General features: G+C 41.1%; 1 protein-coding gene across 6 annotated transcripts in view; it reads right to left on the reverse strand.

Moving 5' to 3' along the window:
• The window catches only part of SPSB4 (splA/ryanodine receptor domain and SOCS box containing 4), a 186034-nt gene that overhangs the window by 55755 nt on the left and 104516 nt on the right, over nt 1-25763 (reverse strand). For 5 of the 6 annotated variants that reach the window (XM_074592555.1, XM_074592559.1, XM_074592554.1 and 2 more), the window contains one exon: nt 12483-13338. In XM_074592555.1, the coding sequence (XP_074448656.1) occupies nt 12483-13176 (694 nt within the window). In that variant the 5' untranslated portion in view covers nt 13177-13338. Of the gene's footprint in view, nt 1-12482; nt 13339-25763 lie in introns of those variants that run through there. The other variant, XM_074592560.1, reaches the window with a different exon arrangement.

Consider the following 25763-nt stretch of genomic DNA (forward strand, 5'->3'; position numbering starts at 1 on the left):
GTTCTCACATCCAAAATCTCAACACCACACCAGACCATGGACATCTAGAGAACCGAAGCAGCAGTATGTGGGTAAGAGGCAGAAGTAGAGAACTGCTGCTGCTCCACAGCCAGAGAAGCTGCTGAAGGCATAACCCCCTTTGCTACAAAGCCCAAATCGTCTTTCTGGTTTGTTCCATCTCCATTCTGTTTTAAAGACGAACTTATTTTCATTAATATTTTAAGATTATAGCTTATATATGCATTATGTATTAATGGTGTTTGAAAAAATGGGCCAGAGGAAGCCTGGAATCTCCTCTACCTAAGTGATTTAGGAAAAAAAATGCATTCTCAGGAAGCTGCTGTTTGCATATAAAAGCTACCGTTGTTCAGGCTGCCAATTTATCAGAGTTTCATTTTGGAAACGCTGCCCAGGATGATGATAAAAGGCTACACCACCAGTATTTCAAGCACATCAGGTTACATGCTGGATTTTGAAAATGTTTGCATCATAGATGATTTAGCTTCTGCTTTACTCTTGGTCAATGAAATCATAAAATGCCTTAAAAACTTCTTACTGGTGATCAGTTGTACTTGGAAGTTAATAAAATTCTTTTGGAGCATACAAGATCTGCTATGTAGAAAGAACAGATTTAAATTTTCAGTAAATCTTCAGAAAATTAAGATAAAAAGAATTTTAGAAGCATAGAAGTTGATCACAAATTAATTAAGAATATTTCAGTCAGAAAAATCTCCAGGGTTAAATCAGGCTCTCTGATCCAGAAACATTAACCATTTAGTCATTTCTAATCAAATTGAGACGTTCAGTTGTAAAGTTACGAATGACAAAAGACCCTGTGAGATGCCAACAGCATCGCAGTGATTCCTGTAAAGTTCAAACTGAAAACACAGCAAACATTTGCCCAGTTCTTTGACTTCTGCAGGCTCTCAGTTTGCCTTACAAAGGCAAGCAGATACCAGGGGTGAGGAAAGCCCAGCACGGCTGTGCGTAACACCACCAGGAGGAGCCAGGTGAATCTTCACTCCTTACCACACAGCTGGGGCTCGAATCTGAGCTCCTGTGCTCCTGCGGGAAAAACTGCTGATGAAAGTAAAGAAAGTAAAGTAGGGATGTTTGGTCAATTCAGGAGCTTGGATAGTCCTGACCTTTCTTTTCTGTGTGCTACCCGGCTTACTACATCAAGACTTAGTTCCTTCTGTCAAAATCTCAACATCTTTCCTTTTTAAACCCTCTTTCTTACCACACTTCTCTGCCTGTCTCTTCCTTTTAAACACCAGTGCCTTCTTCACATTTCTCTTTCAAATAGATTTTCCTAGATCTTGATGGCACTTTACCTTTTACCTGTCCTCCTCCCTTGACACACATTTCACCCTGTTGCCTGCGGGTCATCCGTCCCTCATGATATTGTTCATTCTTTGTACACTACAGCCCTTTTCCCAGTGGCCTGTCCCCACAACTTTGACATTTAAATCTCAATCTAAATGAAAAGTAAAGCATGTGTTCGCATTGCTTCCATTCCCAAGACAAGAAAATACCATCGAAGCTGGCTTCTTAACATAAACCCAACACAATTAGTTCCCTGAAGCCTTCATGCAGCAGGTGAAGCTATCCTCCTTTCTCAAAGGTGTCAGGAACAAATTATTTAAAAGTACAAAAGGATTGGCTGTAACCAAATACCAACCTACACTTAATGGACTGCAGATTTTGCAGGATGTTTAAAGTTTCCCCTCTGATCTCTCTGAACTTTGGCCTTCATTTGTTTATACAGGCAGAGGCCAAGAGGTCATACCACTAAAATCAGCAAATTGTTTACACATATGGCAAGCAGGCATGGAGCAGGGATGTAGTCATGGTGACAACCCTACACAGCACATTAAAGCAATTGCTTTAGTTAAAATAACAAAGATACAGCAAGTCCACAGCCCTGATGAGGAGACCTTGCAGTGCAACGAAACTCCATGTAAATGCAGAAATTAATAGGCATTTCTTCAGCAGCCAACGCGCACGTTCCAGCCCAGTCTAACCCAAGTCACTCACTGTAACACTGCTTGTTTCATAAAAAGGGGCAGCCCTTGACATCATCAGCATCAAAATTTTACAAATTTTAAATGCAAGGGCGAATTCAGCACTGTGGCAGTTCATACTGCAAAGAACATGAAAGTTCAGAAAGGGTGGCTGGAAGAGAAGCTGTCCCTGAAGGATTGTGAACTCCCAGCACTGCTGGGCTGCCGTTGTTTGGATGCCAGACTCTGGTACGCTGCCTGGGGCTGGATGATGCATTTCATCAGAGGCAACGTACTGGGGAGAAGTTCTTTGTTCGGTAAAAATACATTATTGTTGTAATACTTATGCTAGCTTTAAAACCCAAATTTGCTATTTAAAAAAAAACATTAAGTGCTTAAAAAACCTAATTCCTAAGCCTATAAAAATTATTTTAATCTTTCTAGCGAAAGACCTTTTTAAAAGCCTCTCCAAACAGCGTATTTTACATCATACGAATTACTTGGAAATGAGGCATTTTCAGAAGCACAAAGCGTTTCAGTTTTGAAAGTGTGAATGGGCTACTAATATAACCCCACACTCTCTTTTCTTCTGACAGACAGAGGAATGTATTTTTGAGTGCAACTACAGGCTCTCTGCTTAAGAAAATGCTAAAAAAAAAAAAAAAAAAATCAAAAGGTAAACACTACAGGAAATGAGGAAAAGCACCAGCATCTAAAAGAAACTAATGACTTTGTCTTGGTTAAATATACTGTATCTGTCAAGCTTGCTGAGACCACAGAGAAGAGGAAGCAAATTTTTTTTAGCTTCAAGATGCTGTATCAAGGCTTTGTGGCCTATGCAGTGGCATACAGGTATGTGGCTGACGCAAGAAGATTATTAAACATTTATAGTTACTTTTTATTGAAAAAGCAGAAGCATGTCTTCTTTAAATTTCACGTGCAAACAATACACGCAGACATGAATTTCCATTTGCAATGGAGATGCAGCATGCAGTAGAAATAAAAATGCCTGTTGTAAGAAAAAGCAACTGTGAATCTCAAACAAAAAATTACCCTTTTTTAATATTACCTGCTTCCTTGCTCAAAATACATTTTGGTTTCATACAAATCACTTTTCTGGAATAAGATAATCTGTTTTGGCCAACCAGTGAAAACTGGTAGACATAATGCTAATAAACCATCTTCTCTCTCAATTAAAAAAAAAAAAACAGCCCAAAGATATGCCAGGTCTGGAATTTCATTACTTTCAGGAAGAAAGGTTCGCATAAGGCAGGGAGATACTCTTATATTGTTATTCATCATACCAGTTTGACACATGTACAAAATGTGTGTTTTCTTAGGCATGTCAATGGAAAATACACGTATAGCTTTGACTAACTGAGCTGAGGGCACACTGGCCACCTGTCTCACTCAATTACTGCCCAGTAAGTCCTCTCTGAACAAGAATTACCAAAAATATTTTATCCAATGCTCCTAGTGAATAATCTTCCCATTGCAACAGAGACTCTCCGCACCAACGCTGAAGATGTGCAACTCCAAGCCAGTCATGCAGAATCCCGGCCAGTGCGCGGAAGGCTATACAAAATGCTCAGTTTGTTTCAAATTACCAACAGAAATCCTCTTCGGAGCGTCATCATTTTATCTTCTGTATTTCACCACCAACTAACATTTAGAGATAACGTTTAAACAACAGAAAGAATCCTCATAGTTCTTGTACATGAAGTTCAGCTGTGTCCACAACTTCTGATGTAACATCTCTGCCTCACCCCTGAGTTTCAGCACTGAGGACTGAAATGCCCCATCTCACACTTCTAGTGTTGGAGGTTTTTCCAGCAAAAGTCAGGTTCGATAACAGGCCTGAAGACAGATCTGATCATCAGTCCCACCCCAAAACAGTTTAAAGTGAAAGACTAAAGTTATTTAAATTCTCTGTATATGCACAAATCAAACAAGGGGAGCGGGAGCTTTGATCCAGTCCTGTCCTCGCTAGCAGGACTTTGCATTAGTTATCTTCAAAGGGCAACACGAAGCTGAACCTGAGAACACAGGGATTGTCACGCTCTGTCAGGTTTCCCCGCTGGCTATCCCAGGGAAACTACAAAATACACAGATAGAGTGGGCTGGGGAGAAGAGATTCAAGGGAAAAATGCTGTCAGAAAAGGAACACAAAAGGATGAGTTGCAGCAGAACTTAACCACCTTTTACCAGAGTGAAACGCTATCTGGGAGAAAGTGGGACACAGCACAGTTTGAAGGCTGTCGAGCTCAGAAGTACAGCTGCAAAAAGCAAATCCCGCTCTGCCACTTGCCAACTTCTAAGTGTTTGACTTCACAGGCTCAGCATTATTTTAACACAGCGTTTTAGCACCGTGCTGCTGGGGCAGCTTTCCTCTCGCTTACGCAGGGAGGTCAACGGCACCGTCACTACTTGCAGTGGAACCATCTGCAGGACACAGCAGCATTTTTGGACATGCTCATCTTCAGGCACGTTGCCTGTAGATTTACCATAAAAACATGCTATTTGCTATGATCTGAAGACTGGTATATAAATTGCCACTCACCACAATATACTCCAGGAAGATTAGGGTCTTCTTATGTTTATCTTTTTAAAGTAGAATTTGCTCTGAGCCCAAACTAGAAATTAGGTTGCTATCTGCCTCTCCTAATAGAGAAGCTACACTGTCTTTAAGGGAAGAAGAAGAGGCCATCTGCAGAAGCACCTTGTGATTAGAGCAGGGAAGAAACTTCCATGGCTAGAGAGACACGTAAAGTAGTGTCTTAAAGAGAAACATAACTTATGAAGAAACTTGTATGAAATCATCATCAAAATGGACACAGCACGCACATTTTTGGCAATAAATATATCACAGAATATATTGCAGAAGCATCATTATTTGCACTGAAGCTTGGATTTACACTGTACAATGCCCAACAGGAATACAGACAGAACAAATAAAAAAAAATAAAATACCCTTTACAGATTTCCACTTCTAACACAAACCTGTAAGAATTAGTTCACATCGCTGAGCAATTCCAGCATCGTAGTTCAAGCAAATTCATAAAAGGATTGAGCAAGACTATCAAATTTCTGATTGCTATTTTAGAGTAACAAATGCGATAATCAAAGTGTAACTTTAGATTACAACATTCACTTCAATTTTGAGAACAGAGGTGTAGTTGTTGCTCTTCAAGGTTCTTATTTCCTAAGAACTGGATACATGGGAAATCAGTGGAAACATGATCAGAACACTCTAACATGCATTTTTTCTTTAAAACCCTCGGATTTGGCAGTTGCCGTGGCACCTTTATGAACCAGAGCAGGAAGAAAAAGCACAGGTATGTCGGGATGCAAATAACCCATAACACAGCTGTGGACTACTAACGCTTTTTCTTAGCCTTAGGAGCTACTGAACTTGAAATGAAGTGTGCCAGCACTTGCTTATGTTTTAGGTCAATGATAACTAGATTCCCTGCTAAATAAACGAACTAGACTAGGACTGTAAGGGCAAAAATAACCCTGTTGTCTGTAAATCTAATCCTGCCTTAGGTTGCCTGAGGAGTCTCTATCGCTGGAGGTCTTAATAGTTCAAAGTTGAATGAAACAAGACAAGACTAATCTTACAAGCACAGGAGTTTGAGCAGCTCATTCTAGCTACACAGAATCATAGAATCGCCTGGGTTGGAAGGGACCTTTCAGATCATCTAGTCCAACCACCAACCTAACTCTGACAAGAACCACCACTAAACCATATCTCTTAAGCACCACGTCTGCCTGTCTTTTAAAAACCTCCAGGGACGGTGCCTCAACCACTTCCCTGGGCAGCCTGTTCCAATGCTTAATAACCCTTTCAGTGTAAAAATTTTTCCTAATATCCAGTCTAAACCTCCCCTGGTGCAACTTGAGGCTCTTTCCTCTTGTCCTGTCACCACTGACAGCTACCTTGCTACACCCTCCTTTCAGGTGGTTGTGGAGAGAGAGAAGGTCTCCCCTCAGCCTCCTTTTCTCCAGGCTGAACAACCCCAGTTCCCTCAGTCACTCCTCATAACACTTGTTCTCCAGACCCCTCACTATTTGCAACCAACCTGAGGTAATCAGATGATTCTCTGCATGATTACAATTAATTTATACAAATGAAAAAAATATAAACATTCAACATTCACCCAACAAGACCATTACAAAGATCATTCACCATTACAGCTGAAGTCACACCCTTAAACCTGAGATGTCCTTCCTCTGAAAGAGTGACACTGCACCTAATGTTTTACTGTTATCAGTAACAAAAACTGCCCTGTCTGAAGTTAGGGATGAGGAAAAAAAAATTTAGGTAAGAATTTATGATTAACAAGCATGTAGTAACATAAAAGATGAGAAACTCAGCTGGGGAAGGGGGGAAAGAAGCGGGAGGACTGAAAAAAAGAAGAGTATCTTGGAGAGAGACGTAATGCAGAGACCACCAGGAAGGGGCAGGAGGCGGCTGGGGCAAAAAGCCAATTAACAGAGTGGCATATTCGAATGACGTTGTAGTGGTTTCAACCTCTGAGAAAAGGCTGAGAATTAATTAGAAAGTGTCAACGAATTTGGATTAAAGGTAAAGGACAAGAAACACACTTAAACCAGGGATGGGGGGGTGCATGTGGAGGAAGACAAAAAAAACCCAACAATGAGCTATCTGATTCCTGAAGTAGGAACTGAAAATGCTGCTTCCTGTTGAATTATCTCAAAAGCTAAAGATTGCTTCTTCACAGCATTAGCTGCTTAATTACTACCACTTCATCCTCTGATTGCATGTCTGTAGGGAAAATTCTTGCTAAGTTTTAACAATACTGGATTTCAGAGTACATTATTTCTATCGCAATCTCCAGCATAATGCATTATATAAATATCATATAAAACCAACAGGTTTAGATAAACAAAAAAAACCTATCCATTTAAAAAGTTTAACTGAAAACCATTTGGGGGAAAACCCAGAGAGCCTGATGAGAGATTATATATTTCTCCTGACAGTTAGCAATTCTGCAATTTTGACTTAGCTTTCTTTATGGTAAAAAGGCCTCCAAGGGGAAGAGTCTGTATTTACAATTACGATTTGTAGTGTGTTAGAGACAGACCAATGGGAATTAAAATAAACTGAGAACAGTAAGAAAGAGGAAAGAAGTTGCGCTTAGCTCCATAGCTCCAAACATCCTCAGTTTTATGTGGGCACAGTGAACAGGCTGCTGGCACCTAAAAACAGGACCCCAGAATTCCTGCTTGGATGATTGCTTTCATCCCCCTATTCATTCATTGTAGGTAAGTTCGAAGCATGTACTTTGAATAATACTTCTGTTTTATTTGGGGCTGTAAATAGTTACAGGTGTTAAAAACAGGCTGTATGTTGCAGGGCAGTGGTCTGTAACAGCTGACAGAGCACCTAGGGACCATTTTCCATAAGCACCGAATACTACAAGAAGGATCTGTAGGTTAAAATATCAACTGGTACACACAAATGCTTTCTATAAACTACATTTGTAAGTAAAGTAGTCTTCTCCTTTGAACTGCCTGAACTTGACAATTAGACTGATTTTCAAAACTGTTTAAGGGCTATGCAGGGGTAGCACAAGAACCACAATGGGCTATCAACATCAAGCTCGAGAAGCATTCTTTCACAACTAAATGGCAAAGGGAACCATAAATACCACACAAAAGGAAATAAATAGCCTGCTATGGAATATTTCAAAGTAGTTGTACTATTATATAAGGGAAATTGAAAGTTAGTGTTTTGAAATCAACATTCCTAATTTTAGGAGGAGGAGATTCAGGCAGAAAGATCATCCAACATCCCAAGTCTCATAAATGTAATTCTTAGATACAAGAAAACATCATTTGAAGACAAGATGGCTAAATTCTGAATGGAAGAAAATAAGGAAGCTAATGGGATACTATTGTTTATCTTAAAAAGTCTTACAGTCCATTTTCAACCAAACCAGGAATTAGTCTTTTTGGAACTTAAAAAGGCAAAAAGAATTCTAAGAGTAAAACACAGCTGTGCTGGCTGTGCAGTCAGACATTATTACTGAAAAGTTGGTTGGACAGCATTACCCCAAAATCTTGTGAAATTTACTCATCTCTAAGAAGTAGCTTTGGGATTTATAACCAGAAATATATAAATTGGTGGTAGTGGGGCACTACTTTTTAATCTTCAGTTATTGTGGTCTACTCAAGATGTCATAATACAGAATTCAGAGTTCTTTGCTTTCACATGCAATTTCAAGACTTTTAGAGCTCATTGACATTGACTTATCCTTCCTTCATGCAAATGCACAACAGTCAAGAGTTTAGGCAAGAGTTCAGCAAGTTGTAGCTTTCCTTAAAACTGTCACTATCACATGGAGACAGTGTCTCTAATTAGGACACATCCCACAACGCATCCCAACCAGATGCTTCACTCCAAAGCAGCAGCTGTAGCAGCCAGAACTGCACTTGCAGTGACAGTGCTTGCTACAGGGTGAAGAAACTTGAAAGTGCTACCAGGAGGCATTTTTAGAGATGGCCAGAAGGCCATTGCTGATGCACACCTGCAGATGTATCTTCATGACACTAGCAAGAGCGTGCTGTGCTGATGTATGCATGTGGGATGGTTCTCAAGACCAGTAGAGCCCCACAAACCCTCCTGCCAGCACTTGGTACGTCATTTCAATGACATACCACTGAACGCTACCACACAACAATGGCCGGAAAACGTTTTTCCAGCTTCCTTCTACCTTCCCCCCACCTAGGAAGATATTAAACTCTAAATTTTGTACCTATGAGTTGCATTATCAAATTCTATGTCTATGGATCAACTATTATTATATACAGAATACAGACCATTTGCATTGCTCTCCCATATCGATTCAGAACAGGGCAAAGACAGACCTGTAATGCACACTTATAAAAAGTATTTTGACTTCTGGAATAGCTGACTATTCCATCAGGTATTTTTAAGGATCAAAATGAATCACAGTGTTCAACTCCCCTACTCAATGATGAAGTTTTCCACCACTGCGCTGTTATATTGTCCTCCCACCGCTTTGTTTAAACACACAAATACTAACGTACCAGTCATGATCTGCAATGTACATTTATGCAAAAGTGTTTCTCTATTTCTCTGTTCCAATCTATAAATAGTCTTCAGGACTCCTCATCAGACAACAGATATAAATAGCCTAGCTTTTTTTAAACATGCACGTACCCCGATGAAAAGAGTATCTGAAAAATAACGTATACTGCATTTGTGTTATCTGTGGTTTTTAATTATTGCAATAGGTAATGAGTCAGAAGTCTGATGTAAAATTCTGTAAAACTTAAGCACTGGGAAAACATCAGTGTGGTAAATACTGATAATATCTGATCAAGGAAGTTTGTCCTGGGAAGAACTCAATGTGCTTGTGATGAGCACCCTCCATCCTGTCCCCCTGCCTTCCCTCCCAAGCCCTGACAAATATTTGCAACTCTAAGTCTCTCAAATGTGAGTGAAAAAACGGTCTTGTGAAAGTCACAGCCCATCATCATGTGATGCTCAAAGTAGCTTCTGAAAGCAGAATACTCTGGGTATCAGATGCAGCTGGAAGAACTATGACTGATTTCAACTACAGCATTATTCTGGGAGCAATATCCAGAGTCCAGAGGGCACACAGGTTCTTGATCTTTGACCTGCAGCCTTATCCTTCTATGATTCTGCCATCTCTGCAGTAGTCTGCAGCGTCTCTATACCACTAGGACATATGTTTAAGTTCACTGCAGCTGCACAAGCCCGTTATTTGATCCTTTCACTATGCCATTCCTGCAAGCCTTTCACTCTTCGCCAGGCAACTGAAATACACGGCCCTTTAAAGTATTCAGAGGTCTTCCATTTAAACAGCAAGTCTTGAAAACACTAGAAATCCCTGCAGTCAAGGTCTCCGTTTTCTCTGTAAGGCACCACGTAAACAACCATTGCAAGCTGTGGTATGCATTCCGAGCAGTAACCATCAATCACTAAAGAGCAAGTTACAAGTCCCTATTTGACAGCAGTTCCAAGAACAGCTAAGTTACTATTGCCTGATCCGCTAAAAGCTGCAATCAGCCATACAAAATACTTCCAGCAAAGGGGAAAAAAAGAAAAAAAGAGAATGTATAAGGTTAAAAGGCAAGCAAACAACAACAAACTCCCATGCACATATGTATGTTCAAACTTATTTAAATCTGTAATGCAACATGAACATCTCACTGTTCTTCAAGATCTGTGCTGATTTTCACAAGAACAAACAATTATAAAAAGCCGTAATATTAAGTGCTATGAGAGCGACCAAACGTACACTGCCACAAGGGCTGGCTGGCTGGAGTCACTTTTAGCAGAGAAGAGAAGGTGTTTGCTTTAGAGCACCAGCTAAACAAGCTACTTTGGTTTCTTGAATGCTGTTTTTGTTGCAGGACAGTAATGGATCAGTGAACATGTGATAACAGATGATGTGATTCCAGGATGTCAGAGTGCCCCACGGCAAAGTGGCTGTAAACTTCCTCTTCACATGATCAGATTAACACTCAGGCCTACATAAAAGTTTAGTTTACAAGTTTACTTTTAGCCGTGGGTTCACACGTTAAAAAGAAATGACTACTTTGACTTTCTCAGGGATAGTTTAGAAAGCTATCCTGCCTCTTCCAGCAAAATTATCCCACGAGAAACCGGATGGGAATTTTTCTCTCTCCCATCTCACAGACCGCAGCTATCCTTCTCTACTTAGCCCCTTTGATTTTATAATTTCTACCAAACTCATTCACATCCTCCTCCTGTGTTTTGATCTTTCTAGAGCTCCCTTGAGCAGCCCTGTGAAGGCTACAAAAGGAATGCAGAACGATTCCTTGTGTGGACGCGGTGGACCAAGCTGAGCTGTACTTTGCTTAGTTTGGCAGATATTCCCAGTATTATAAAAAACTGCTTTCGCACACAAATATTCAGTTTGCAAAAGCACCTCTCCCCCATCATCCTCCAAAAAAAAAAAAAAAAAAAAAAAAAAAAGGCAGCAGCTGTCAGCATACCACTGTTTGCAATGTCTGAGTAACTGCAAAATACTTACAATCCTCTGATATTCCCCCGATATTCAGGAAGCTGCCATTTAGCATCTGGCTGTAACAACCTGCAGGGCTTCTGTGGATAAAGCTTCTTTCCCCCAGTGCTTGTTACAGATGTTTATGAGAAGGTAATCTTAAACAAGGTGAAGTTATTTAATTATGTTTCTACTTTGTATGTCAGATGTAAGGCTAATGAGCAGAGAATTAATTTTTACAGGAAAAAAAAATGGGACCACCCCATCCTAATAGAAAAGAACAGTAAATCCCTTTATAAATTCAGTTTAGAAATTGGAAGGCAGGTGGTGTACACTTGCTATTATTCTCTTTTTACAAGACCAAGTTCTATTCATAAAGCCCAAAAACCATGAAAATTTTGTTCACTCATCTATTTTTGTTAAATCTATATATTTAGAGTCGTGGTTCCTCCTATGGCTAAGATAAAACAGTCTTAAACAACAACAAAGTTCCACTTCCTACCTCGTTCAGGCTCATTCCCCAATTCACAGCAGCTGGTAAGCTGACAGTAGATAACTGGGCATGACCAAACATATGCTGTGCCGTGTATGGACCTGGCAGAGCACACGTCTTCTTGAGCAGCAGGAAGAACCGGACAAGACCCAGTTCTCCAACTCATCTACTACGACTAGTAGTGGGCTACTGCATCTACTAGTAGTGGGCTACTACTTCAAGGTCACAGCTGCAACATGCTGCTCCTTACTATGGAATGATTTAATTTGATATTACCCCTTTAGAGCAAAAATAGCAAATGCTCATCCAAAAACCCATATTTCTGGAGAAGAAAATACCCTGAGAGTGCACCTTCTGAAGTGAACTGCGGAACAGGGCTTTCTTTCAGAAAAAGTGCTGAAAGCAGCGTTTGACCTGAACTCCCAGATTCTTGGGGATCCACAGCTGCTTCTGAGGGTCCTGGAAAGGCAACTATGGAAAGAAAGCCTACTGGCCTGAATTCAAGTATGTTTATGCACACCATGTAAGCGTTCCCACTACTACAGGAAATTTTTACAGAATCCACAAATCCTATTTGAAAACCACAGATTTAAAACATATCCTCCAGTAAACAAGAGTCGTGCTGTTAAATATACCCAGGAAGTTTATCAAGAACTTCTTTTCTCAGTCTGTTCACTTTCTTTGGCCGCAGATTTCTTGCCACCCTGCTTGCCAAAAGGGCAGATATTTTGATATAAGGGAATATATTTTGATATAACATTACTACAAGACACAACCGATAGATATTAGTTGTGGGCAGTAACTATGGGATGCGATCTGCCCACAGTGGACAGTCCCCTCTCCCCCAGCGCACTCTGTTCACAACAAAAGGATAAAGAAAAAAAAAGTCCTACATGAGAAAAACTGAAAGACAGTGTAATGAAGAAATACAGTAACACTTACGGTCAAGTCCGTTGATGTATCTCATTGTAATTTCACAGTGCCCCCAAACTGCACTGACTATGGGGTAAAGTTTTTTCCCTTTTAGTCCTCTGAAGGCCACTCCAAGATACTGTCCATCTACCATGAAGCTAAGCGTCCCTTCATCCATATCCAAAACCACCAGTAAGGAGTCTGGGAGTACAAAAGACTCATCCGGTTCCAAAAAGACAGGATACGTGACCCCAGGCTGGTTTTTACAATTGTGGTAGAGTTTGTTGCGTCCCAGATCCCAGCCCCACGACTCACTATTGCTACCAACCAGCGACGTGTATCCCACCGAGTGCAGCGGAGCTTCGGCTGTGGAGACGCCCACCACCGCGTGAGTTCCCCGTTGCCTCGTGGGCCAGTGGATCTGCCAGACATGCAGGCCTCTGGTGTAGCCGACTTTGCCCCGAATGCAATCTGTGCTTTGGGCAACGGGGTGTCTGTGAAAAGTCAGTTTATCATCTTCCTTTACAAATATATTTAAGGAGCGATCTTCATTGTTCCAAGCATGTTTATACTGGACCTCCAGCTTGGCAGGGGGCATATCCAACAGCATGTCCAGTCGCGCCGGCTTGCAAAAATCCGGGCCTCTCAGCTCTCGTTTAACAGGTCTATAAGGGGGCTCCCTCACATCCACAGACTTTATGCTCCCTGAGATTTTCTGGCCCATTGCTTGGCTGCAGATTTACAACGGAGAAAGAGAAGTTGACTTTGGCCCAACGTTACCTCATGAAAGCACTTTTACACCAAGCCAGTGACCTGACAAGCTGACTGGATTTACTTCTCCTGTTTGGAGCTTTTTAGCAGCAATGTTTTCAGAGAAAAAATGCTCCTGAAAGAAAGCAGAAAGTTTCCAGTTAGTTTAAGAAAGCCAACAGAAAACCCACAGCATATTTTTAAAGAACCTTCTTATCCCTAGTAGTTATTTTAAACACCAAAGCTGACAATTCACCACTTTTTGTTCAGTATCCTACAGCGCTAACCAGCCTGCCAGCAGGATACTCTGAGCCCACCAGAGCGCAGACAGTCGTTTCCTCCAATTCATAATAGGATGCAGACATTCCCCACCTTCTGCCCTTCCACCCATTTTGTCTGGCCAAGTTCACAGCAGCCCTGAAGAAGGCGGACGCTATTCCCCAGCAACAGTGATAAACTTTATGTTCAGCGGTAGCTTCACTTTCACTTGCGCTTTTGTTTCATAGTCTCAGAAATATGTACTATGTCAGAATCTCCTTTTATTTCTAACTGTTCTCTTCTCTGGGCCCTGGCGACACAGGGCTTCAGCTTCTGTGCCGTTATTAAACAAATGCAGCCAACAGCAAATGGCTGCATTTTAAAATACCCTGTCTTTAAATAAAATAAAAGAAAAAAACCTCATCAAGCTTTACTGGTTTTATAAAGGAGCTAAAAAAAAAAAAAAATAGAGAGGTAATGAAAAAGAGGAGGCATGGAAGGTCAAATGAAGAATGGCAATTTCAGTTCTTCAGCAGATTTTACTACATGGGCAGCTACTACAACCAGGTATTTCTTCATGCTACTGGAGAGCAGGCTATTCCACATTTTCCATATTGCAGTATTAGGCCAATGCGAAGGAGTGGAACGCAGTAGGACACATTAAGGGGAATACACGATTTTGAAATGTATTCTTTCTGTGCTCCCATAGACAAACATTGTAACATAGCCAGAAGTGCTCAAAAGCACCCAGGAAAGATTCTTTGTAGGCTGGATAAGTCACATTCATTCACCTTTTAGAGCTCAGATAAAGTGCAAAGGGAAGCCAAGAATCTCTAAAAGTACTGAAAGGATAAAAATGAAAACAAAGTCCTATAAGCTCAAGTAGATGACTGACACGGGATCAAATAAAGTATCTGCACCAGCATCCTGGTTTCTGCTGAGACAGAGTTCATTTTGTTTCTAGTGGTTGCTGTGTTTTCAGATTTGGTTTGAAAGGATTTGGTATGCAATGATGCATATTGTTTTAGTTGTTGCTAAGTGACGTTTATGTTAGTCAAGGACTTTTTTCAGCTTCCCACAGAAGCTGAGAAGGAGCACATACAGAATGATGGAATGGCCAATGGAATATTCCGTACCATAGATATCACGCTTGCTCTACAAATAGGGGCTGGCCGGTGGGGTGGGGGGTCCACAATCTCTGCTTGGGTCAGGGTGGGCAACCAATTCACCAGGCAGTGAGAGTGACCTGCCTCGTATGTTCTTTTACCATTACTATTATTATTATTATTATATCCTCTTCCATTATCGTTCTATTAAACTGTCTTTATCTCAACCCACAGGTTGGTTTTTCCTTTCCCCGCCTTTTCTCCCTACCCTTTGGGGTGGGAATGCGGGGTGAGCAAGATGTTGCGTGGTCCTAGTTGCTGGCTGGGGTTAAACCATGACAACCAGCAGACATACTTCCACCTTCTAGAAAAATAAGTGCCAAGTCCGGGAATGATCAAGCATAGTTGAGGAGACCCACTCTGTTTATTTACTGACAGAGTGATGAAGTGTTTCAAGAAGAAACAAAAATCACCAGACTCTCAAAAGCCTGAAGAGCCTGGGTGACAGCTGGCTTTCGTAAAGCACCAAACAGCAGATGGGGCATAGATGTCTTGCAAAAAACATCTTGCAAGACTTGACTTGGTAAGTCACAAGGCAGCGTTCTTCCTTTTAAAGAACTTCTACCCCAGCTATACTGTCCCATTGCAAAGATCATTTCTGAAAGAAGATGAATAAGAAACATACACTCACAATGAAAGGAAATAAAAAGAAGTCTAGGAAAACAACACCTGTAAAATTTACCATCCAACCATCTTTTAGAAGTTAATTAAGTCCTTATATTATTTACAGGGGCCAACACCATGTAAAGTGTTTTCTGCGTGTATTAAATATGGAAATGAAACAACAGCTGTGTTACATGAAAGCTTTCTTTCCAAAAAAAAAAAGAAGTAAAAAGTTGATTTTCAAATTCATGTGACAGTTAAGCTACTGTATAAAAAAATATTATTTTTTGGTGGCTGGTCCCACAAAGGTATATGTGCACATCCGAGCATAAAACAGCTACCTCTTTAAAATCAAAATTAAACTTAAGCCCCAAAGCCCCTCACATCACGCTTACAGGAGGATTCAGAACAATCACAAGAGCTGCTTCCCACTGAAACAGTACCACAACTTGAAAATTACCCCATATGAAATCAGCTTGAACAATCCCCCTTACATCTTTCCAAGCCATGTAAAAAGAATCTGAAAGTTTAAACAGTAATTGCATTTAACTTGACGCCTGCCATTTCCAGTATTGCAGAAGCACTCATAGGTTGTTTCAAAGGTGAGATGGCAAATTTTGCCCAACGAAGCAATTCAAGACTTGATTCCCCACTAATAATCCTGAGGGGAAAGAAATACTGACACTGATATACACACAGGGAGGCAACAAGGAACAAATGTCATCGGGTAAGTGAGCCTTCCTAGGAGGACACATGCTCAGGGATTGTGTAATTCCTTGAAAAAAGGTGCTTGATTATTTGAGCTTGAAAGAAGGATATGAAAAGGGAAAATGTCAGATGTTCAAAGGGAACCCTATCGATTTCTCTATGAGATTTAGCTCCACAGGCCTTTGAAAACTTCCTTGTTAAAGCACAAGACAATTGCCACATTCCTGTCAGGGTGCTGAGGAGAGATGGCCGGGGAAGTCCTCAGAGCATCCGCCAGTATCACTTCCTGATCACATGAGAAACTCCACTTGGCACAGAGCTTTACCTGGCAAATCACCAAGAGATTATAAACACCAAAGTGACTCACTTGGCAAGCCACAGGCAAACATTCTTCCTAATGCGCCCCAAACTGTAACATAAATAGGCTGCTAATAGATAGATCAGTAATTCAGAGGAGTAAAATGCATCATTATAAGTACATCGATACGTGCACAACTGTGCCTTTACTCTGGGACATGCTTAGTAAGTACTTCGGTTTGAAACCGTACCTTCCGATATCATGTCTTTTTTCATATAGGGACATTACCACATAATTTAATTATATAATGAAACATTTTGCCAGATAACTTTGTATGGACATGGGACTGAATAACAATGTAGAAATCTTACAGTTACTGATGCACTCAAGATGCAGCAGTTCCTAAGCAGCGGTACAGCTCAAAAGCTGCCTTTCATCAAACACTTTGCCCCCCACTGTAACATATTACACTCTCTCACATCCTAGTTCTGGGGAGCTGGTGGTTGTTCTCAGCTTCTGTTATAGGGCCAGCTATATCCACGCTGATCTCATTCAAGTAAATGCAAAAAAGAGTCAACATTTAATCATTTGCACCAGTACAGCAATACAAGGTGTGACCCCGTGCTGGCTGTGATCTAACAGCTCTGATTGCTGGTCTTTAGTAGCAACTGACATGAAAACTTTACATGAGGCGGCAGCGAGGGGCTGCAACGCACACCTGCTCACAACCCATGCAACATCAACGTGGGCTCCACAGGGAGCGACTCATGCAGAAAGTCCTGCTGGCAGCTCACAACCATCCTGCTGGCTGCTTGCAGAAGCAACCTGTCTCAAAGCCAAGACCATCTATCCCCTTTTCATGTCTGCACCCTGTCCATTTACACCAAGCAGATGGCAGAGACCCACAGTGAGGCGAGGAATGGCAGCAGAGGCACCACCTTGTCCTTTACCCCGCCAGAGGCTGCTGTTGGAGGAGCACAGCCCTCCTCCACTGACAAACATCCCCTCCCTGCTTCCACACGAAACACCATTCTTCCAACGCAGAAGGCTCAGAAACACCACACTCACACCATCACTGTCAGGATCTCCAGGCAGCTTCTCCCCACGGAGCTACACAATTATCACACAGCAGCGGCTGGTGGGAAAGGCGAGCAGAAGGCTCGCAAGGGGAAGAGAACTGACTATCGATTCACCTGGCAAAGGTGCTCCAAACCAGCCTCCTGTCTGCAGGGCTGGACGGCCGCACCACACAGCATTGGTAAAAGCTGTGGGTCGACCTGAAAGGACAGAAGATTATTCCTTTCAGATTACGTTCTATTCAATCCATTTACAGAAATATTTGGTTGTAAAACCTTCTCAACCGTCTCCTTAATTAATAAAAACTTGCTGAAGCACAGCACTGTCATTCAACTCCTGTGACTTTTTGTAATATTATATACTACTTAGAGGAACTTGGATTTCCTTGCCTGTGACTTCTCACTAGACACATAAATATTCTGAAATTAAAAGAACACACATTTGCACTGTATAGTTTTGCTTTGAATTTTTTCCCAAACTTCGCTCTTCCAGTAATTTCAAGCCACTACAGGAGTTAGAATGTCAGAAAATATTTCATTCTGTCTCAATATACATGACCTCCCCATTATACTCATTTAGTTACTACAACTGAAACACTGTATTTCATCACTTATCCCTGTGATAAAAGGTATTTTGTGGAAAAGAAAGTAGTGTTTTCATGGGAAGAACCACACATTAGTACACTCCTGCAGCAACAGGAAATCTCTGGTTGAGAAGACTGTTATGTTTTTGTAACCTAAATTATTTCTGTCTCACAGTTTCACATTTGTGCCATGCTTTGTCAGGATATGATGATTAGATTAAACGTACTGTACAAGAACAAGCCAAGTCCAAACAGGAAAAGTGTGTCAGCGTCGCTTAGCAGTGTCCTCATGCAGACTGCCAAAATATTTAGGGAAATTATTCACAACAAAAACACAAATTATACTTACCAGAGAAAGGCTTGCTGGGACATCACTTTGCTGTAATTAAATAGCGTGCATTTTTTAACAATTCAGTATGTTGGCATCCGTAAAACATAACTGCTGATAAAAGAGAAACATGCTTTCTGCAAAGTCAGCTTTCAGCATTCATAGTTATATTTCCCTCTGGATTATCATGAGCTAGACATGCAGAAAGCTTGAAAAACCATGCACAAGAAATGACACCACATAAACGCAATTCAAAACTACAATAAGAAGGTGTTAAGGCTTAGGTTAATTCTGCTAAATTGACACTTATCAAAAAAGTGAGAAGCTAGGCGAGTCCCAACTAACGATACTGATTGGTGAAATTGTCTATCAGAAAAAGCAGGGAAGGCAATCCCTCTATCTAGCAGCATTTCCCATTCTTTTTGCTATTGACCCTCATTGGGCTTTTTCCTCCCTGCAGCCAGACCTCACTGCCACCTCCCCCGGCTTTGTCACCACCAAGCACTCCTGAACCCTAAGAGAGCTGCAACAGGAGGCTTTGAACCAAGGCCTCTTCTCCGTGGGCACCAAAATTGCTTGTTCCCCAGATGCCCAATACCCACTAATACCCAAAGTGTTTGAGTTCTCCGAATCTAACCCTGCTCCTAACGACTCTACGGGAGGAATAGGAAGAAGAAAGCTCTGCTTTGCCGGGCAAGTTGGTGAAGAAGGGTTAAAAAGTTCAAGAACAAGGACTTTTCCCTCCATCTAGACAATGTAAAGGCATGAGGCCCAGTGTCTATCAACTACGTTACCAGCGTGCAAACAGCTACATAACCATGACAACATTGTTTTGAGGGTGACAATGAATTAAGCACATTTTTGGCACCCTAAAAAGATTGGCCAGCTTGGATTCAACTAGAGATCCTGGTATCCAACATTGTTGATTTATTGCCCATTTTGAACAATGTTGGCTTTCTTTGTCAAACTGGGAATATACAGTAACAACGCACCCAGCCAAAAATGCTTGGACACTTTAAACTATCCTGCACTACAGATAAAATTTTATGCTGCATGCACACTTAGCAAATGACATTTAACATGTGGGATGAACAATGCAGCAGTAAGTCATGACTCCTTCAATTCCTGAAAGGAATGCAAATCCTGAAAATCCCAAGGACATTCCTCCGTAAAGGGTAACTTGTTCTATAATGTTACAAAAATGTAATTGTTTCAAAATTCAAGATAAGCTTGTTATTAAAATAGACTGTGCATTTAGCCGTTTGGAATTAGAATAATCTGAAATACCACACCATCTGTACCACCAGAGTTAGAAGCAGTTTAGTCATATGATGAAGAATTCAGAAAGAATCTTGAGTAGCTATGAGTACAAGTGGAATGTATATTTTTAAATACTTCCATTTACTGTAGTTTGAACTGAGCTGACTTGAGGTTTTGGGTTGGTTTTATGCCTTCCATCTCTCTGCATGTGTTTCTGGAATTTGCCTCTCTGGTACTGAAAGTTGGTTTTAAATGCAAACATTTATATTCTGAATAAACATGAAAGATGACAAAAACCCACTTTGATTCTGTAAACAGGTTTTTTGCATAATGACTTCTCAGTTAGAATACTGCAATGTAACTTGAAAAACAAATATAGTAACATAATACAATAAAAATTACCTTTTTTACTATGTAAGTACTTTTTAAGAACAGCTACATTCCAGTTCTAAAGTTACTGAAAAGAAACATTTACTTTCTTTTCATGGTATTTAACAGGAATACCCATGTGACTCCACAATTACCATAAGCTTACAGATGTTCAAGCTGCTACATCCCTTCCACCACCCCTTCCTAGTCATTCTTCCCTTTTCTCTTGCAGCCACCTGCATTCAAATGGCCTTGAGATGGCTCTGCCTCAGAAAACTAAGGTAGGTAAAATCTAGTATTTTATTTTGCCAGGTTATTTCCAGGTGGATAAGCCCTCTGATCTGGCACATCAGACAGTCATGTAAATACTTGCTCTGGCGTAAGGGAAGGGAGAGGGGAAAAAAGAAAAAGCTGAAAGGCAGAACCACCTATTTAAGCAGCAGCCCAAATCACAGAGCAAATTTCCACAGTCACTTCAAGGTGCCCTGAGAGGCACAGCTGAACTTCACGTCTAAATTCAGTACAGTTGAGCTTCTGCTTACATCTTCCTCACCCTTCTGCCATGAAACGATGCATCTTTCATCCCTCAGCCACCCCTCTGCTACAGTAAATACCCTCCTGTCTTTCCTGAATGTCTGACGTAGCCTTTCTGAATATTCAAGTGTCAGGGTTATATTAAAAGAGCAAATTAACACATGAAAAAGGCTTAACACCAAATTGAGAATTATGTTTTCAGCTCTACTTTGCATTTTACAGGATCATTTGCCATTTTACATTTCTACTCAGCTCTGCTTCACCAAATAAGTAATACCAATAGGTGTCAGACCAAGTGAGATTTAAAGCCCAAAGAATAATTAAGTTTTAAAACTGCAGTTTCTCTCCAGTCATTACTACTTTTCACCAGTCTAATACTTTTTAGATAATTTATTTTACTTATACCTCTACAGCTTTGTAGAAGATCAATACCCCTACAGCTTCAATTTCAAAAGCAGAGCCTTCATTAAATGATGACCACGATGGCTGAATACCTTCCCACTACCTTCCTTTTGCTGTAATGTACAGTGGAGCCAGTTGGCCTTCAAAATGAAAAACTAGAAAGTCATAGATGAGAAAGAGACTCCTGGAAAGCTAGCCAGCAGCAAATCCCAGTGGACGCGCCAGAGATGATCCCTGACAGGATTGAGGGGAGGACCACAGCTGATAGAAAGTGACAATCAGTCAGACGAAAGCTTCCCTAGCTTAACACAATTATTCACCAAAACTTTATTGCAACTGCAGAAACTGTAATAACATGCTCTAGCGAAAATCTTGCCCCTTAGTTCAAGGTTCAGTCATAGTATTATACACGTTAACGTATTCCAAGCCTGGTGAGCCTCCGTAAATCATCATGGAGCCTAGGTCTACAACTGGTTTTCTAGGGGCAGTATCATGCTGAGGATAAGGAGGAACACCCACTAATAGCAGCTCCTGTTTTTTAATCACGAGGCTGCTGTAGACTTACCAGACTCTGCAAGAGATGGCTCCGCTCTCACAGTGTCTGTCTATATGTTTTGCAGTCGGTGGATGAGTCGAGTGCTTACCCTTCTCTACCTTTTTGTCTTCAAAAAGACATTCACTAACAGCTTAAAATTTGCAATGCTCTTGGAATGGCCGAGATACTTTTGTCATCATCTTTCGCTTTTAAGCCTTACTTTGTTTAATTGTCAGTTGAATTAAACTGGCAGCATACAAACAATACCTGTCAGATTCTCTCACCGTTGGCGGGCCAGAAGCAAACCCATCAGATGCTCCAGCTGAAGCAGCCCATTAGAGGCAGCTCCTGATCTGACCTGGACAGCTTTAATACTTCCAACAGTGCTGCCAAACGCCAGTGACAGAAACATATTGTGCCCCTGGCCAAACACAACAGACAACTGTTGAAGATATTCTCCCCCCTGCAGCAAGTTGAACAGACTCAAAAGATGATGCCCAAAAAGGCTGTCTCGGACAAACGCTGGGTGATGTGTTGTAGGGGAGCAACAATCGCACAGAGGGCTCAGGGCCATTCCCTCTGCTCGGGGTTGCATAGGCAGAGGGGGAGGGCAGGGTTGGAGGGAACCCAGCCATTGTGCTTGCACAAACATGTAGAAGATGAATACAGGAGAACAAGTTCAGTCCTGAACAAAAGCGTATTCTTTTGTTTAATAGGAAAATAGGCTTACACAATCACACCATCTGCATCCCTCCTAACCCTTCCCCCTTAACTATTCCAGTCAATAGCCACCACCAGCCAAATTTGACACCGGCAGCAGGCTCAAAGATAACTATGTTCCTCTAGGAGGGACAGGCTGGGGAGAGGACAGAAATCTTGGAAATGACCGCACAGAAGATCAGGCTGGGCTGCATGTTCACATCTTGCCAAAGAATCCAGAAGAGAATGAACTCACTTCATAGCTGTAACTGCGGGCAAAGTGTCCGAAAGATTTCAAGTTAAGTCAGCCACAAGACACAAATCCAGGAAGCAACGCTTCATTAGTCCTGCAGTTTCTAACGTGACTTCTTTTAAAGAACAAAAATTAAGTAAACAAACTTTATATATCTTAAGGAAGCATCATCACAAATTCAGATTATGTGGATGATTTTGTATTTCCCAAGTGAGGCGACAAATGAAGTTACATACAGCTTTTGAGCACTAACAAAAAGACAAACCAACTTCCTGTTAAATAAATGTTTTCTCCAAAAAAACTCAACACATTTTTTAAGCAACAGCAATCAATTTCATCTGTCTTAAACACACGCCTCTGCTAAAGCCCATCTGTCAGTGGAGAACAATTGCACAGACAAATGAGGATGATGGAGAAAGTAATATCATAGAAATAAACCGCCTGAGCTCCAAGCAACAAAATTGATTTTCCTTATGCACATAAAAGCTTTCCCATTTTTCAAAGTTGTATTTTCATTTGTGTTTGCTATTAATTTAGGAAATAGGGCACTTGGTAATGCAGGAGAGGCTGGGAAAGGCCACAGGGATTTAAGGAGTTAAAGATTTACAGCCAGCTATGTCCCCACATCAAGATGCTGTGGCTCCTCCTGGAGACACAAGGGAGCCATGGTGAGAACCCAGGATGGGTCTCACAGTGGTGAAAACTATGTGGAATGTTACTTTCTTTCTGGATCCTTCATTGCCCTAGAGCCAGATTAAGCAGAAAGGCTGCCTTTTCAAACAAACACTGTTCTACAGAGAACAAGGATCCCAGACTCTTTCCAGTGTTAAAATCAGAGAGGGCCTCCAACTAGGAAAAGCCATGGTGAAAGAAGTTGCTACTCTGAGTAGCGTTTACATCTCTTTACTACTGACCTAAAGTGTACAACCTAGAAGAGTTTCATGTTACAAGTGCCAACAATTCCAGGTATTTTTGACCACAGGAGAGTACTTTAAAAAACCCACACTAGACTTCCTAACAGAGGTATGGATAAAAATAAATCAGCTTTGTGCCTACCTACAGGAATCTCAACACAGACTATAATCTGTAAACTCAAATGCAAGGTCTGTATTTCTCAAAATAACTTCACACTGAAGTTCCCACTGCTAAGCAGTCTTCCACAAAGTATTTTCTTTCAAGCGGCATTTTATTTGTAACAGTTAATTACTAATAATATTTAATTCTTTAATGCATTGGGGGAAAAGGGACAAAAAAAAAGATTGAAAATTATTTGGAAGAAAATTGTACCAGGATGCAAGTTTTGAGGGGAATAAAAAAATACTAGTACTCGTTCTCTAGGTGTACTATCACTGAAATAAAATAACTAGCATCACATTCTGGCAATCTTGCAAAACCTATATAAAAATAAACATGCTACAATTAATCTTTGCACAAAGCAGAGACATTTTAAGAAAGTAATTTATGCAGTACAGAAGTTAAGTGGAATGTTAAAATGTGAAAGTTTACAAATGCTTCTAACTACCTGAAGAATTTCTCTCATGAACAGTGATCTTCCCCCACAGTGAGGGAAGGAATGAAAAACAGGTATTTTCAATTTCCCTGCATATCATCTTCATCACAGATTTATGGTAAAGAGCTACAGATTTATGGTAAAGAGCTTTCAGCTACAATCCCGGTCTTTCCGGTCTCCCTCTCTTTTCCAGCCCTTCCAGTCCTCCTTTCCCTGCACATCCCATTGTCAGCTTCTTTAATACTAGGAAGCCACATGTGGCTTGCTCAATCATGCAGCCTTCCTGATGGACTTAAATTTGTTCTCATATTAGGACTCAACTATTCGCAGAAAGCTGAAACATCCCCAAAATAATTACAATTAGGCAAGACTGGTTTATAAAGGCTCACTGGCTTTCATTAGTCATCAAGACATAAGATTCTACACCAAACTCATCTCATTGCATAACAGAAGGAAGACTTTATTTGTGTGACCCTGTTGGGCTTTCTCTTCTTAAGAATTAAGGCTTTGACTCTCCCCCACCTTCAGAGCTCTCTACCACGCGAGTCTTCTTGACCTTACTCCAGAGTCTTCATCATCACAACTAATGGCTAGTGGATGCTGCTCCTATTTTCTCCACAGGCACTGGCCCACTCTAATTCCTGAAGATCACTTGTTTCCAAATTATAAAAAACAGCTGCAAATATTATCCATACCCCACAGATGGGATTCACCTAAATAAATTTCGATTCTATGGTGCATCAAGAAGAGTGTGGCCAGCAGGTCAAGGGAGGTCATCCTCCCCCTCTACTCTGCCTTGGTGAGGCTGCACCTGGAGTACTGTGTCCAGTTCTGGGCTCCCCAGTTCAAGAGGGACAGGGAACTGCTGGAGAGGGTACAGCAAAGGGCTACCAAGGTGATTAGGGGACTGGAACACCTCTCTTATGAAGAAAGGCTGAGGGATTCAGGTGTCTTCAGTCTGGAAAAAAGACGGCTGAGGGGGGACCTTATCAACACTTCTAAATACTTAAAGGGTGGGTGTCAGGAGGATGGGGTCAGGCTCTTTTCAGTGGTGCCCAGGGACAGGACAAGAGGTAATGGGCACAAACTTGAACATAGGAAGTTCCACCTAAACATGAGGAGGAACTTCTTTCCTTTGAGGGTGACAGAGCACTGGCACAGGCTGCCCAGAGAGGTGGTGGAGTCTCCTTCTCTGGAGACATTCAAAACCCGCCTGGACGCGTTCCTGTGCAACCTGCTCTAGGTGACCCTGCTCTGGCAGGGGGCTTGGACTAGATGATCTCCAGAGGTCCCTTCCAATCCTATGGTTCTATAAGCTCATCACTGGGTTAAAATTAAGGCCTGTAAATACCCATTTCACAATGGACATAAAAGTAAATCTTCTCCAAAATTAGAGGAGAAAACAGAGGAAGGAATTAATCTCATACACTTCCAGAACAACATAACAACTTGTTTAATGTTCCCCTCAGAATCAACATTGAGAAAGGGGGAGAAACCAATGCATACATAAGACCACCAAAAAATACTCAGACATTCTTTTCATGTTTTAATATCTTTAAGACATTTACCTCCAACTCCACAGCATAGGTTCTGAAGGCTAGTACAGCCCACCTTTCCACCACTGATGGAAAGAGAAAGGACACCCAAGCACACTCAACCACCACCTTTCATTAGGTAGCAGATACCTGGTTCAACACCAATCTACAGACTCACCAGTAATTATCAAACCATTTATGTCACGATTTTGATTAGTACAGTATAATCAAGGGGAGGAGAAAAGGCAGCAGTAGTTCAGGGTCTTCTCTGAAATTCTTGCAGAGAAAAAGAAACATTATAAACACAGCTCCCCATTTTCAAAGCTACTGCATGAATTTAAAGACAACCTATGTGAGACACTGCTTCTTCTAATACTGAAAAAATACTTGTATTTATTCAGAAAACTGTTCAAAATAATCTGTGGCCATGTACCAGTGGAACG

This window comes from Larus michahellis, chromosome 6, assembly GCF_964199755.1.
Source record: "Larus michahellis chromosome 6, bLarMic1.1, whole genome shotgun sequence".
In the NCBI taxonomy this organism is placed as follows: domain Eukaryota; kingdom Metazoa; phylum Chordata; class Aves; order Charadriiformes; family Laridae; genus Larus; species Larus michahellis.